Source organism: Tamandua tetradactyla, chromosome 11 (assembly GCF_023851605.1).
Source record: "Tamandua tetradactyla isolate mTamTet1 chromosome 11, mTamTet1.pri, whole genome shotgun sequence".
Lineage (NCBI taxonomy): Eukaryota > Metazoa > Chordata > Mammalia > Pilosa > Myrmecophagidae > Tamandua > Tamandua tetradactyla.
In genome coordinates, this window is record NC_135337.1 from 50,205,430 (window position 1) to 50,222,606 (window position 17,177).

Sequence of the window (17,177 nt, forward strand, 5' to 3'; positions counted from 1 at the left end):
GGCTGGATAGCTTAGTGTCAAGGACTCTGCTTCAGTTTCTACTTCCATCATTATTTCTATTTGTGTCCTACAGAAGAGTTGGTGGTGAGTTGCATAAACTATTGAAAATGAGAAATGTAAGGTTAAGCTTTGGGTTCATTTCAAATTTTATTTTGGTACCAGTTCCCGAAAGGTGATTTCAGTGGGAACAATTGAAAAAATAATAAATTCTTCATTGAGAATAAAACCTTGGGCTTAGGTGAAAGGATCTTAGAGCCCTCATATTGTACATTAGCATTTCTACTTAAACGGATTTACTACTGCAGTCTTAACAATTATATTGCCAATTTCCACATGAAGCCTTCCTGAAAAGGTACAAAACAGAAATCTTTTGCTTTTCCATGATGTCAGTTTCTTAGGTACCAATCCATAAATTAGCATTATTAGTGGGGAAGGGCACCCTGTGTCTACCTACATGTATTAAGCAATATGCTGAGAAGACTGTGCTCATTACTGCAGCAGTAGGGTAGCTGTAGCTGCACATTAATAAGTTATGAGCTACTATTTCAGAGAAATTGCTCTCCCAATAATAAGTAGTCTTTATTCTTTTTTCTTCTCCCTTGAAAGTCTGTTTGAAATAAAATTAATTCAGAAAACAAATTCAGAGGAGCGGGAAAGCTTAAATCATCCCCAAACTGACTTTTGCTCTCCTTCCCGGCCTTATGAAATAGTATGTAGAATTATTCTAGCGTATTAGTTGCTCTTTATATCATAAGGATTTGTTTTACTTCACACATCCTTTCAAGGTCATCTCCCATTGTCTTTTCTTTTAGCAACTGGTGTAAGTGGTAACACATTTTTCTAATTAGCTATATTTTTATATCTTAGTAATTAACCCTGAAGGATCTTTTCCTTTCTTTTGTCTTCCAATGGCATGGAGTACAGGTCACCCTATAGGAATTCTGCTGTCTTCTTAAGATTTTGGAATTGTCAATTACTCAAAAGCCCTCCCAAACTCTGAGAAAACCTTTCTTCCAATCTCACTTATTCTTCATAAAAATAAAAAATTTCTCAAAAACTGCAGTAAAATGATTTGGATATTGCTGCTTGGTTACTGGCAGGTGTTTTTGCTTCACCAGTTATGGAACAGTGCTAATGCAAAGCACATCTTTTGGGAAACTTCTGAGGATGTCTTATATAGGGTGGAGCTGAACTTCAGAAGGGAGCTCCTTTTCCTGTTCCATATTTAGTTTTAGAAAAAATGGAAACCTCCTGAGTAACCTAGGGATACCAGAATACCTGCTGAAGTAGTGTGACTCTCTCTGAACCCCTTTACTTCCAAAATCATTAGGCTTTGGAGGCTGGAAGAAACCATGTAGGTTGAGCACCCACCCTTGCACCCACTCACCTTTGCTTTTACTTGACCAGTTGCAACATGAGCCGAGATGGAGCAACATAATGTAATAGCTGAATCTCATAAATGAAATTTAGTTGTTACAAGTGGACATAGCTGAATTTGTTTTCTGAATTAATTTTATTTCAAACAAACTTTCAAGGGAGAAGAAAAAAGAACATAGACTACTTATTATTGGGAGAGCAATTAAAGGTCAGACATTAAAATTCAGACCTTCTGCATACAATCATGTGTCTTGGACAGATTAGTTAACATCTTTTAGCATCTTCTCAACAATGAAACAGGGATATTAATAGTACCTATGATTAGAATTGTTGGGATTAAGTGAGAGGTCTGAAATATCATAAGTATTAAATAAATGTTAGGAGTTATTATTTATTGCCTTCAGAGAATGTTTGTACTAAAACTCGTATTGGCTGTAGTCAAAGAAATGCATTGCCATTTCATCTTTTTGAATGAAATTTTTTTCTCTTCTGCTGTGCTCTGCATTTTATCAAACTAACATAACTTGCATATGATTCTATTGTATATATATATATGTTTGAAATTTATTTTTCAAAATCTAGTCATATTTTCACAAAGGTTTTAATAAAAGGTTGTTAGAGATAATAAAAATATTTACTTTTCAGCAGCATGATTTATTATCATGCTGATATTGGGCTTCGGGCCAGTGTCTTTTGTAGGAGTACTTTGAAATTATTGTAAGAAAAACAGCACATATTCTCCTTTATTTGTAGCTGAAATTGACCTTTGTTCATAGACTGAGCCTCAGACCTTTGAAAAGTAAAGGGGTTTTTACTACTCTTGATAATCTGATTTCATCAAAATTGTTTCTGAATCTCATAAATGAATTTTAGTTGTTACAAGTGGACATGAGATGGCTGCCACATGTATGTTTGTATCATGCTATAACAAGTACTGGGATAACTCCTGCCCTTTTAATTTGCATGACTTGGTGCTCTAATCCCTAGGCTCTGAGTCTCAGTCACCTCTGGTGCTGTGGCCCCGCATTTTGATTTCAGTACTGCCTCTTCTTACTGCTTAATGTTCCTGCTTCATTGTCATGAACAGATTGCCCAAAGTGGAATGCTTGCTATTTAAATATAGTGATGTTTTTCTTTTCTTTTCTTTTTCACGTTTGAATAATGTAACAGTGTGGAAAATAGCACTTTCAATATTAATAAGTTTTGGAAACCAAAATGAATTGTATAAAATTTCAAAAGTTTTCTGTTTTGAACGCTGAGTCCCGATAAAGCTCTGTCCATACCAGAAGTGAAAGAATACATTTACCTAGTACCTCTCCATGTCAGGCATAAGTTGAATTATTTCATTCTCGTAATAGCTCATGGAGGAAACTGAGGGTCAAAGAGGTAAAACAATTTGCAAAACTTTGTAAATGAGAAGGTAAAATGTGACTCTAGATCTGTCTGATACCAAACTTGATTTTCAACTCAACTGTCTGCAAGAACAGTGCTATCAATTCTGTTATGAAAAGTGCTGGACCTTGTCATGGAGAACTGCAACATAAAATTGAGCCCCTTTACATAATTATCCCACTCCTATAAAATAATATATTGTAGAAAAATGCTAGTTTTGAGTTTTGTTCCGATTACATGAATGTACAACACTGACCCTAATTACAGCTATTATTATAACTTTATACATTAATGATAATTGTGTAAGGCTGGGTAAATTTTCCTATTTAGCAAGAGCTTGATTGTTCTCTCTAGACTTCCCTTAGTCTCCTGCTGAGATCTTTTTAAACATTTCGAGGATGAACTAATCAGTGTTTTGCATCCTTTCAATAATGTGAATGCGTTTTTAATAGAGAATAACTTAATATGAGAATATTCAGATAGAAACAGATGGAAAGACTTCCTTACCCGTCATGCTCTGGAAAAATAGAATGGCTTCATAATGCTGATGGGTAGCATTTAACAGGCTACTTCATTGAGGTTTAACATGGGATGGAGTCTTCAGATAAATGTTTGTAATGTTTATAAATTTATAGATAATTTCTAATCATTTGTTCTCTCATGCTCAAAATTAATGTTTCCAAATCACCTGCAGATCCCGAAAATTTTTTGTGGAGGATCTTATGGGAGAAAAGTGCTTCATAGCCAAATTGATAAGCTTTTTAAATATTTTTTATTGATCTATATTATATATTCACATACCATGTAATCATCCAAAGTGTACAATCAGTGGTTCACAGTATCATCATACAGCTTTGCCCTTATCATCAAAATCAACTTTTTTCTGTGTGAAAAATAACAAATGTATAAAAAAGCAATAAATTTCAAGGCACATATCAACAATTAGTTGTAGAACAGATTTCAGAGTTTGGTATAGTTTACAGTTCCACAATTTTAGGCTTTTACTTCTATCTGCTCTAAAATAGTGGAGACTAAAAGAAATATCAATATAATGGTTCAGCAATCATACTAATTTGTTAAACCCTACCTTCTCTGTGTAATTCCACCATCAACCTTTGATCTTTCTATCCCTCTCTTTAGGGGTACTTGGACTATGGCCATTCTAACTTTTCATGTTGGAAGGGTCTGTCACTAATATGAGGTAGCAAGATGGAACCATGTGATGTTTTGGAGAGGCTAGGCCCTCTAGGTTTCAGGACTTATCTGGTCCAGGGACCCATCTGGAGGCTGTAGTTTTCTGGAAAGTTGCCCTTGTGCATGGAACCTTTGTAGAATCTTATATATTGCCCTAGGCGTTCGTTTGGATTAGCTAGACTGGTTTTGGTTGGGGTTTGGCAAGTTATGATAACTAGCAATGTCTAACTGAAGCTTGCCTCTCAACCCTATTTGAACTCTCTGAGCCCCTTATACCTTATTTCCTACCATTTGAAAAGCTTTTGATATTGCTTATTGATGCTTGAAAATAAAATTTTCTCTACACCCACCCCAATCAATCACTTCAGCATACATTTAGAATGCTTCAATTTGAAACTAATTATACCCAAAGGAAAAACACCTCAAGTTTTCCTATAAAGGCCATCAGGACTGTTTCTTTGGGTTTACTGTCAGTAGATTGCAATTCTTTTGATTTGTTTTTTGATCAAGGCAGTCCGTTTGAAAGTGATTGGCATATTGCAACTTGTAACAAGGAGCCATTGTTTGTTTTATAATATGCTGATGTATTAGGTAAACATTTATTTTGATGTCTTTTGTGGCAAGAGTCTTTTAATATAATTTCTTTTCCACCTAAATATATTGAGACATGAGTAATAAATAAGTCTTTTTCTTTATGTCACAGTGTAAGAATTTTAAATTTCAACAACAGAATTCATATTTTTGCCTTGTTTTTTTTTTCTCTTGTGAATCTCTTCTGATCAAACTTCTAGAAGATGGTTCTTATAATTTGGTTTGAAGTAGAGTTGGAAATAAGCTGTTTGCATGAATTCCAAATACCTCTATGAAAACTGAAGTGTTTATACCTAGATATATAGTGCGATACAAAAATTATGTTAATTTAAGTTACAGTATGGCTTAGGGTAATGAATTGATGCTTCTCTTTATTGTTAATGAATTCATAAGACCATAAGTTCTGAACTGTTAATCTTATAAACTTTAACCAAGTTCAAATTCTCCACAAAAACTATCCCTAGGATTTTACCCCCATTCTTTTATTTTCCTACAAAAGGGAGGATGCCTTTATTTGCATGTTTTTATGAAGTGCTCTTTTGCAAAACTGTACCATAATGATAAGATAAATGTAATGTATATTTAAAATCTCACAGTTTAACTATTGTCTATCAAAGAGAAAATATAGCAAATAAAAGATTCACTAGTTGAAGGAAAGCCAAACTAAATAATCTCAAAACAGTCAAAAATTTGGGAAAAGAATATACACATATATTTGGAAAGAACTTGTGTTTTTTTCTTGAAAGATTTCTTGAGTCATTTCACATATTGAAAATTACTATGGCGTCATGATAGCTAGAAAAATGTGAAGGAGCAAAAAATGAGAGACAACAAAGAAAGCTGGGTGGTTTCACTCATTTGATAAGGAAACAGACTGCTAGAGGACACTGATCCCTGGTGGCAGAATGTAAAGATTTAGGGAATATTTCATATGGATTAGAAAAGTAAGACAAAAATGGCTGTAATACTTCAGCAATTACTTAAAACTACTGTATTATGAAGATAATAATTAAAAAACAAAATAATGCCAAACATTTGGCGATACAATTTTTAATTTATTTTTTAAAGGAAAATAAATGGAATCTAAGAATTACAAACATTTTCCATAGAGTGCTGATAGGTGATGGGGATGGAGCATAGGAGAAAGAAAATATGAATAAAAAATGAGAGAAATTATGTAAGTCTCATATGGCTATCTACAAAGAGAGTATTTTAAGATCTTGAAATTTTGTCTGTTACAATGAAAAATGTTACATTAAGGTAGATCTCAGAAATAAGCAAACCATTATAGCCAAATAAAAGTTTCTCATTTCACTTGTTCCAATGCAAATTAGATTATAACCATCACTTCATGGTAAATTGCAACAATAGTAAGCAATAAATTTAAAATAACCCATAGTGTGATAGTAAATGATTGGCTTAAACATTTTTGTTCACTGTGTTTTCCACCACTTAACACCCTGTTCCAGCTCTGCTTCCTTGTTCTTGACTGTTCCAGTCCAAAAATCTCACCAATTCTTATTTCTTATTACACTTCTCTGAGCCGGACAATTTGTTTATTCACCATAGCTTCTAACAGCCTTTACAGTTTAACACTTTTAAGAATACACAATCTCCTTTTCTTGATGGTTTCATATAAGACTATTCTTCTTAGTAGATAACAAGCTTCTTTTTTAAAAAATATTTTTTGTTGGTAAATCTTTGCACACATGCATTGCATACATGGTATGCAATCAGTGGCTCACAATATCATCAGCTGGTTGTGTATTCACTAGATAACAGGCTTCTTGAGAGTAAGTCCAACATGGCAGATGGTCAGTGAGTGCAGTGTTGGCTACTCTGTGACACCTTGAGTACCTCGTTTGTTTCTATCAGTAAGATTGTGTTTTATTTCATCATCATCATCATCATCATCATCATCATCATCATCATCATCATCATCATCATCGTCAGTAAATTATTTGATCTTTTCTCGATTCTGGGAAAGAATGCGTGACCAAGATTACTCTGCACTTTTCTTCCTTTTGAATGAGTTTAATTCCACATGAATGTGTTTTTCTCAGATCACAAAGTATGCTGGTTTTGAGACAGTAAAGCAATATTGAGGTCCCAGGGCCTACATCAGAACATCACAAAATCATTAATGATATAGAGGAAAATTATATACAGTTCATGTTCTCTAGTTCTATATAAGAGTTTAGGATTTCTCTGAATATGATCTTTAAATTTTTGGTTTACTTTTATAGCAGCTAAGCAGCCAAAAGCTGCATTAGTGCAGTGTATTATACATACGGTGTTTCCTTTTTCTGAGCAGAAGAGCAAATCAACAGTGTGCAGTTGCTGTACTGGTAGCTGACAAAGGGCAGTGAACTGCACTTTCCTTTTAAAATCCACTTCTGTCCATTTTAGTGCAATGTGATATCTGTAGTTTCTACACAACAATTTGAAGTCTCAAACAGTGAGTAATTTGAAAAATCCTGCTACATTTTATCAAGTGATAAAAATCTTAGTATATTTCTAAAATTTCTTAGGCGCAAACTACAGTGTTTCTTCCATCTTGCTATTACTTCTAAAGAAGAAATAAAAATTTAAAATACAAGGGAAAAGAAATCAGAGCTAGAAAGACATTTGTCGTGCCAATTACATACCTTTATTGTAGCACTTATCAAATCGTTATCATTAGATAGTGATTTTTTTTTGAGGGTGGGACCATGCATGTTTTTCATTTCCAGACCCGGCATGCTGCATGGCATGTAGTCGATACTCAATTAATTGTTGTTGAATGTATCCATATGTTTTTGGAATGGGCTTCTATATAATGAAGCTTTAATAATTTAGACTGAAAAGTGGATGATTAATCAATGTTTGACTTAGAGGCCAAGAATTGTGCTATTAATACATTTGTAAATAACAGTTAATACTTTTATAATACTTTATATCTGACAAAATGCTTTTCAGATACTGAATTCTTGAACAAATGAAAGACATATATTCCAATTGACCAGAATACTGAGCATGTACTGTGTCCATAGTAAGTGTTTGTGGGCTTAATCTTATAGCTGGAAATAAAGAGTGGTATTTGGATTTATTAGAGATGGAAGAAATATCAGAAGGGTATAGGATGGGCTTGTGAGCCATAGTTACTGACTAATGTCAGACAAGGTCACAGCAATTTGTGAGTAAACCATTCCTCAGCAAATAATATGTAAAGTTATTCTGAGATGTTTTTAGTTGCATTAATCCAATCTCCAACCATTACTGCAAGTTCAACTAGGAAGACAGACAATGGCAAAAAGTAGTTGCACAAATGAGAAAACACTAAAAAGGAAACTCTTTGGAATAGGGAGGTTTCAGGATAGATTGAGATGAGTGGGGAAAAAAAATAGGCTCATTTTAGTTCATGTGGAATTTTTTCAAACTTGGAGTTTTCCCCTTGTTTTGATGCATATAGTTAAAAATATGGAAAGCAAACCAATGTTTATTAATAATCTAATATGTGCTAGGTACTTTAATATATATTTCTATTCATTTAATATTCACAACAAGTCTGTGAAATATATTCTTTTTCTAACCTGGTGTCACAGTGTATGCACTCTTTCTTGGTAGGTCATTATTGCCTAGGATCTGATACACAGCTTTCTGGTTCAGAAACAGGTTCCTACTCAGTCACCCCGAGGTTAACAGGGCCAGGCAAATTGATTCCTTCTAACCGCATTTACGAGGGCCTGATTATAAACCAAAACATCAATTTAAAAATCTCTATGAGGAAATTAACTACCAAGTAGACTTGAATACTCATATCAGCTTGTCAGTGCATTTTATTCCCTTGGGAAATAAACTCAAAGGCAAAAGGACCCAAAGGAAGTAGAAAATTAGAGGAAAGTGAGTTGGGTACTTTTGTTTTCCATGGGCAGGCACCAGGAATCAAACTCAGGTCTCTGGCATGGCAGGCGAGATCTCTGCTGCTAAGCCACAGTGGTCACACTGTCTAAAGCTATATAGTTTAATAAGGAATATTGTCATGCACTTACTGGAGCACAAAATGCCCATTCCACCATAGGAAAGTACTTCCAAGCAAAGGGATTTGAATAATATCAGCCAGTCCTGTCCCTCTCCAACACTGTGCCTCGGATCATGGACAGCGTGGATTCATTAACTGCAGCAAGACAGACCAGATCAGAAGGACTAAACTTTGTCCAAAACCTGTCCTCTGGGGCAGGCCAAGCATCTGCAGGTCCTAGAAGGAGGAGGAAAGAGGCAGCATATGGAATAAGTATCGTGATGAGGACAAAGATTATAACAAAAAAACTGAGGAGTCACTATGTGCTCAAACTGTGCTAAGAACTTTGCATCAGCTGCCTAATTTCATTCTCACAATGACCATCTCAGATAGGTGATGTTCATATTCCTATTTTATAGATGAGAAAACTAACGTTTAGAAAAGATGAAAGTAATATGCTAGAAAGTGGAAGTTTCTGAATATAGTTAGCCCGGACTGGATCGTGGGCATCTCATGGTTTACATGTCCAAAGCTGAACTCTTGATTCTTCTTTAAACATGTTCCTCCTCCAGCCAGAAGTCTCCAAGTGATCCTCGATTTCTCTCTCCCTCTAATTTTCTTTTCCTCCCTTAGTTCCTGACATCAGTAATATGTAAAATTTACCTCTGAAATACACAGTGGGCCTTTGTTGTCAGTCTCTACTGTCACCACCCTAGTCCAGTTATGGACTGCTTCCTGCAGTAGTCAGCCTCTTCCGCTACAATCCAATCTGTGGGCACACAGCAGCCAGAGAGGTCTTTTAAAAATGAAAGTCATGTCAGTTCCCTGTTTAAAAATCCTTCAATGGCTTCTCATTACAATGATTATAAAATCCTATTTTCCCCCCAGCCCGCAAGGACTTTCATAATCTGGCTCTCCTTTTTTATTTAGGTATCTTTTCTCTTCCCTCACTCTCTAACTCCAGCCACTAGCCTCTCTTTAGTTCCTCCAACTCCCTAAGCTTTTTTCCACATCAGGATGTTTGCACCTGATGTTTTCTGGTCTGGAATACTCTTTCCAGCACCTCACCTGGCAACTTCATTTTCATTCTTCCAATCTCATACTCTACTAATACCTTCCCAGAGAAGTTTTTCCTGACTAAACACTGTTATTCTCTGTTTCCTTCCTAATATTTTTCTCACCTGGTAATGGCATTTTTCCTAATATTTTTATTAGGAAAATAAAATTTTATATTTTATTTTTTAAAATAGAAAATTATTTATATTTAAATAATAATAAAATATTATTATTTTATATTCCTTCCTAATAGTTTTCTCACCTGGTAATGGTCATTTCTTTGTGAGCCTATTTGCTGTCTGTTGTACTTACAAGACTATGAGTTCCTTAAGGTCAGGAATTAAAATATGCCTTATTTCATCATTTTCCTCTCACTTGTGCTTAGAATAATACTTGATTATATATTAGGCACTTAAATACCTGAATATAAATGTTTGTTGAAGAAATGAGAACAAGCATAGGTGTTGGAGTGGGATGGAGTAATTCAACATAAGGAAGAGAAAGGATGATGGTAGTGACTTTTTAATTAAGGTAGTTGAAAATCTAAGACAGGTAGGTGGACAGCAGATAGGGCAGGTCAGTTGTTGATCAGGAATTTGGGGTTACATTTTCTCTTGGTGGAAAGGAAAGGTAGAATTTGGCAAGAACAACATACAGCTCTAGTCTTATTACTTTTCTAGGCAGTTATGGGAGACTAGAACTGAGGCATCGGGGACAAGGCCAGCATCTAAGATCTGGTTACCCAAATTGGGTTTAAATGGGAGTTTGGTTAAGGAACCAGGGCAAAATCTCTCCATACAGTCAGAGCTTTAGGAAAAATGAGCAAGTTTAACTTGATGTCAGTTCTAAAGGGAATGGCTAGATTTTCTTAAATCTTGCCAGTATAAAGTCAGGTTTAATTCTAGAAACTAGGCTGGGACTGTGATTACAGTCAATGATTTTGGGAGAGGAAGAATATAGAGTGGGGAACTAGGCAGGGCCTGATATCCTCTAAATTGTATTATAGAAACACTTATGGATTTGGGCTTTTTTCCAGAGCTTTCTCCACATTGTATAGATCATCAATCTCTGGTATGTATTTTTAATTAAAATTTCATCCTTATCTGCTTTGACATGGCATGACTGGATAGATCATTGGTTTGTCCATCTCGCCTTGGTTTCTTCATCTGCAAAATGAGGGCAGTAGACTAGAAAATGAACATCAAAGTCCTTCCCATATCTGAAAATATATTACCCTTTATGCCACAGTTTCCAAGTTTCAAATTATTTTTCACTGTACGTGATTGATGTTTGTTGTTGATGATCTCATTGGTAAACCATCTTCCCAAATGCAAGAAGTGTTACTCATAGTCTGTGAGTCCTTCTCAGCCTTTTTCATATGGAGTGGCACTTCTTGATTTGACTACCTGACTTAGGAAAACAGCATATTTTGAGGTCTGTATCCCTTAATATACTGGCTAGAGACAGAGCCTCAAAAATAAAGAATTTGAATAAATTTTAGCAAAGTGCCTAAATTATTGTTTAGTGGTTGCTAAATAGTAAGCACAGATACTAAAAACCATAAAATTTCAGAAAGCTAAGATCTAAAGTATTTTTTTCACTAAAATTAATAGATCAATCCCTTCTCTGAAGGTTTCATTTTGATTGTTATCTGAATAAGAACTAGAGGAATGGAAAGAAATTGTTCCATAACTTACAGGATTAGACTAAATCTTTCTTATTCTCTACTGTCTGATGAAAATGAGAATTAGTCTGTACAAAACTAGAGGTATATTAAGATTCCAAGGTAAGAAGGAGGCATTGTCCAAGAATTATTAGGTAGTATTAGAATAAGACAGGGCTAATCTTGCATTATAATTAGAAGTTTGAAGCAAGACTTAGAAGTTTCAAACTAAGTTTTACCAAGTAGAGACATGATTTAAATGCAGCAATATGAAATATCAGTTTTGGGCCTTTCAACATATAATGTCTGTTAACATCAAAAATGCAAAATTAAAGAATAATATGATAATTAAAAAAATAGATTTAAAAATATGTCTTTAAAGAAGTCTTAAATTTAGACATATTAGTGAAAAATAAAAATAAAAGGCAAGGAGAACTTTAAAAAAATAGTGGTTAAATCAACTCATAAATGTAGAAGAAATAATAAAGGTAGATGATTACCTTTTGCAACATTATGGAAAAAAATGATTCAGAAGAATAATTAATGGATGCTCAAAGTTTTGAAGAAGAACAGGATATTTACACATTATGAAAGTCTCTCCCTGGAGATTACTTTATAACTACAAAGGGAAAAGTGAAAACATTGCAGTGGGAACCTTATTGAATGATCAAGATCGCCTGTTGGGATAACTGAGGTGTGACACTTAATATGCTGTACTAAGAAAGTAAGAATGCCATTTAGGTAGTATTCCTGTCAAAAATACATAACTTGAATCTGAGCATGGGGCAACATCAGATCGACCCAAATTGAAGGATGCTTTTCAAACTACTTGGTAGTTCTTGCAACTTTCAATGTCATGAAAGATAAAGAATTGTTCTAGATTAAAGGAGACTGTAGGAAATATGCCAACTACTTGCAATGTGTGATGCTCAAAGAAAAAAATGTCCATAGAGATTATTATTAGGATAATTCATTAGAAATGAATAGAGATTGTATATTAGATAATGTAGAAATTCTGGATTTGATAATTTCACTGTGGTTATATGAAAGAATGTCTTGTTCTTAAGAAATACACGCTAAAGTATTGAGAGTAAAGGGGCATGATGTCTGCTAAGAACTCTGAAACTGTTAAAGAAAGATATTTTGGACATGCATGTCTGTGAGTGGGTGTGTATGGAAAAAAGGAGAAATCAAATATGGCAAAATTTTAACAATCGGTGAATCTGGTTAAAAGATATAACAATTCTTTGTCCTTTTTTGTACACTTGTACATTTTCTGTAGCTTGAAATTACTTCAACATAAAAAGTTACAGATAAAAATAGGTGAATATTAATCACCTGAGAAAATGTGTTATCTTCTGCCTGAGTCACTTGCCACCAGATAACGAGCATTTGACAGTGCCAAAATGAAACTGTGGGGCCCATGAGACAGAACTGATGACAGAGTTGGTAGATAAATACGCAGCATTACTTACCAGTATAATTTAGAAAACAAGGTAGAGTTTCTTATAACTCTCTGGCAATATTGTTACCTTATATGGATAATTCGGTTCATTACAAACCCTAAACTAGCTCCTATTACATGTTGGCTAGGTAGGGGGAAATAGTGATGACCAAGTCTCCTGTTCTCAAGGTACTTTTAATTGGAGAGGGAAGATAGCTATAAAAATAAAATGTAATATACTGGGATGATGCAACACTAAAAGTAAACATAGAGAAAACATTAGCAGAGAATAAAATAATTAAGATGTATTGGGGGAAGGTGTGGTGGAGGGGAATGACAATGAGACACAGAAGTTTCCCGGTATGGTGAGGGTAGTGAGATGAAGGGGGCAACTAGGCAAAAAGGGCAAAGTCAGGAGGTAGGAGATAGCTTGGAGGGCTTGAGACTTTTAGGCAGTTTGGTATTGCTGAGGAGTAATATTGTTTTCTGATTTTCAGTTTGTTACAATAACAAGAGACAGTGCAATACTATTAAATCATTAAAATCATACAGATTGATCCTTTGATAAACTCTTTTTTTTTTTTTTTTTTGGCATGGGCGGCCTCTAGGAATTGAACTTGGGTCTCTGGCATGGCAGGTGAGAATTCTGCCACTGAGCCACTGTTGCACTGCCCTGATAAACTCTTTTTATTTTGTATGCCATACCATCTCATTATAAGTGGGGAGTCCCTCTTTGATCTTTGTACCTATTGCAGTTTTTCTCAAATTAGAATAATACGTGTACCCTTTATTTGAGGAAAAAAAAATTCCCATAGTTTCCAAGTATCACATCTTCACATGCTTAGAGGTTGGTGGATTCCAGTTTGAGAAATACTGAATTGAGGAACAAGAGTCTTATTTTCTGAAAATGTCTTTCAATTATAAATTACTACAAAATATTTTGTTTTTAATTAGAAAAATTTTGGGTTCTCAAAATTAAAATGAAACAAATAATCAAAGGCAAACACCAAACAGTAACAAGTATTTTCAATCTTTGTATCAGATAAACAATGTTCTTAATATACAAATGTTACATAAATTTGTAAGTAATTAAGTCAGATACCAATTCATACATGGACAAAAGGCCTGAATAAACAATTTAAAAAGATGAAATAAAAATAGCCAATAAGTGCTTAAAATGCTCACTTTCAATTGCAAAAAAATTTTAATGAGGTACCATTTTTTGGTCTTTCAAGTTAATAGAACTTTTAAAAAATGATAACCAGAATTGATGAAAGTTTTTAGTAATAGAAACAATTGCAAACAATCTTAAATCTAACAGTGTGGAAATAGATAAAATATGCACTGACATAATAGAACATTTCTTGAACATTAAAATATTTGAAGAGTTTTCAATATTAAAAATGCTTATGCTATCATGTTAAATTAAAAAGAAGTGTATAAAAATGGTGATTTCAACAATATTGAAATATATATGGAATATTTTGATAATTATACTATGGTAATGGAAGTTGTTAACAGTAGAAGAAGGTAGGTGAAAGACATATGAGAACTGTCTTTACTATTTTGCAGCTTTTCTGTAAGTTGAAAATTTGAACATACTCAGAAAAAGAAACAGAAGAAAATATACCAAAATTTTACCAGTGTTTACCTCTATGTGGTAAATAATAGGTATTTTGTCCTTTTTAAAAGTGCTTTTCTGTAACTTAAGTTTTTACAAGTGTGTGTGTTATATATTCAGTAAAAAAAAACGCTCTTTCTAAAAGAAAGACAAAAAAATAAAAATATGCTAAACTCCAAATGGAAACACCATCTGCCATAACCAAATTTGTTGATCATTGTAACACAAAACACAGCAACCTAAATGTGAGTGCTGAACGAAGAGAGCATGTGGTTGGAGGGTAAGAAAGAGATACCAGCTGCTTAGGGAAGTAGTTTGCAGGTGGAATGTGGAGTGTGAGAGTAGGATTAGGAATAAAAATAGGACCAGTAGATTTAGGAAGCATTGAGAAACTTTGTTTCAGTAGTAAAAACAAGAAAGCAGGTTTCTTCTCAAAAGAGAGATGTCTGTAGCAGTATAGGTGTGGGAGGAGAATTAGACTAATTCTCTGGATTGTAGGGTGTGGGACTTAAGAGTGTAAATCATAGCAGGCTATGGGAGTATTCCCCCAGAGTTGGGTTTTAATAAGTTAAAATTATTGACTTCAGATAACTATGTTCATGCTTGTTTTTATCACAGACTCCTTTCTAAGCAACTCAGCTTTGCAGTGATTCAGGCCTGCTTCTGAAGAGACAGCCTCTTATCTAAATGAGTGACGAAGGTAATCACCTGCTGGAATCAAGTCCCGCTTGATCTGGACTTTTGTTTAAAATATTCTGACTTGTTCAATATTAAGTAAGAATAAATAGAAAAATGAATATATGCTATAGTATCATTAGTAGCTACACCTAAAAAAACTGCTGCTTCTTAGACACTGTGGTTCTCAGTCTTTTCCTTTCCCAAGCCCCCGGGGTACATGATATACTCCCTTCTATACTTTGGAGCTTCCTAGAGCAGTGATTGCAGGCGTGGGGAGCAAGGGCTCTGTGCTTGTAAAAGCACAGTTCCATGATCACTCAAATCAATTCAACAGTTGCTCCCTTTTTCCTGTATCCCTACCCCCTACCTTAAGACTCATTGCTAGAACCAGACTCTTAATTTTAACCTTCTATTTTAGAGGATTATTGTTTTCAGCTCACTCTCTTACACTGGGACAGAGCTGGAATTTGCTCGTTAGAGTAGCAGCATACTCTCAGAAGTTGTACCTTGGAAAGGGGCTGCACTTCAAACTTTGCCCCTGATGCAAGCTACTTCACTTGTTAGTTCCTTGAAATTCACCCCCCTTGCTTAGTAGTTTCCACATTATTTCTGGTTGTGTCTCCTTTGTTATATTTTAAGACCCTTGAAGGTATAGACCAGGAAGGACTTCTCTGTCTTTTTACCCCTTTAGGCTTTAACTTTTAAGTAAATGTTTATTAAAAACGGATACCATTTTCATGAAGGAAAACCTATTCCATACTATAAAAATAATGAAATGTGATATAAGTACAAATTAAAATGGAGAACACAGAATGACTATTTTAATAATATTAAAGGGTTATTAAAAATAGTAACAGTCTAACAAGACTCTTAAAAAAGGGCCTAAGAATGTCTGAATGTACACATGCTCTTGAAGGCTGAAAATCCCTTGTACTACGTGGACAGTCACTGACAGGAACACCCGGTCTTATGAGTGTTGTTGGAGATTCTGTGTTCAGAGCCTCTGTCCTCTGAATTTGGAAATTGCTCTTGTTCTTCAAGTATAAAAACTAGGGAATGACTGACTAAGGGGGCATTTTCTCTTATACAAATATATATTGTCAATAGCATTGCTGTCAAAGGGAGACTATTTTAGTTTTTTAAGGCTGTTTGCTCATCTGTGAAAAGGAAAAGCAATAATTACCTCACAGGACTAAAGTAAGCACTAAATTGGCACAGGGCTTGATAAATAGTATATATATGTTCAATAAATGGTGGTTTTTATTATTATTCACAAATTTAAATTCAGAGGTGTGTTATAAATGGTGGTTAAGTGTATTTAAAATAGAATTGCTGGTACCATATTATACTTCAACTACAATGGACTTGAGATTGGTTTATGTAAGCTGAGAGGGACGTGTTGCCATCATGTCTAACTATGCTGTTTGGGAAAATACTTCTAAAACCTATAGAACTGGAATGTTCCTGGAGTTTTATAACCCTAATGTGCTCATGACTTAATTGTTAGCTAATCCTTTCCCACATTGCTCATTTAATATTTATCTTTCTTTTCTGAATATCCACTATTAGATAACTTAGTTGAGACATCGCAACTGTTGACATCTGTGGTGGTTTGAGGTTGTCACACACCCCAATTCATTTGGTCCATTCCTGTGGTGGCTGACCAGTGTGGGTGGCACCTTTAGATTAGATTATTTCAATTGAGCTGTGACCCAGCTCATTTAGGGCGGTTCTTGATCTACTTGCTGGAGTCCTTTTAATAAGAGAATAAATACATGTAGAAGCTAGACAGAAGAAATTAGAAGAGACTCATAGAGAAAAGCCTCAAAGAGACTCAGAGAGAAGCTTCCCACTCAGAGAGCTCAGAGAGGAAGCCACTAGAACCAGAAGCTGAAATCAACAGGCCTAGGAGTGAAGGACCAGCAGACACAAGTCGTGTGCCTTTCCAGGTAAGGTGTCCTGGATGCCAGCAGCCTGTCTTCAGAGTCCAGGTATTGTCTTGTGATACCTTGAGTTGGATATTTCACAGCCTAAGAACTGTAAATTGTAAATGAATAACCCCCCACTGTAAAACTCAGTCCATTTCTGGTATGTTGCATTTTGTCAGCTTTAGCACATCCAAATACTAACTGAAAGAAACCATTTCTTTCACAGTAGCATC

General features: G+C 34.7%; 1 protein-coding gene across 12 annotated transcripts in view; it reads left to right on the forward strand.

The window, feature by feature from the left end:
* SLC44A5 (solute carrier family 44 member 5) overlaps positions 1-17,177 on the forward strand; it is a 320,175-nt gene that overhangs the window by 33,879 nt on the left and 269,119 nt on the right. For all 12 annotated transcript variants that reach the window (XM_077120596.1, XM_077120600.1, XM_077120597.1 and 9 more), the window contains one exon: positions 14,957-15,038. In XM_077120596.1, the coding sequence (XP_076976711.1) occupies positions 15,026-15,038 (13 nt within the window). In that variant the 5' untranslated portion in view covers positions 14,957-15,025. The remainder of the gene's footprint in view (positions 1-14,956; positions 15,039-17,177) is intronic.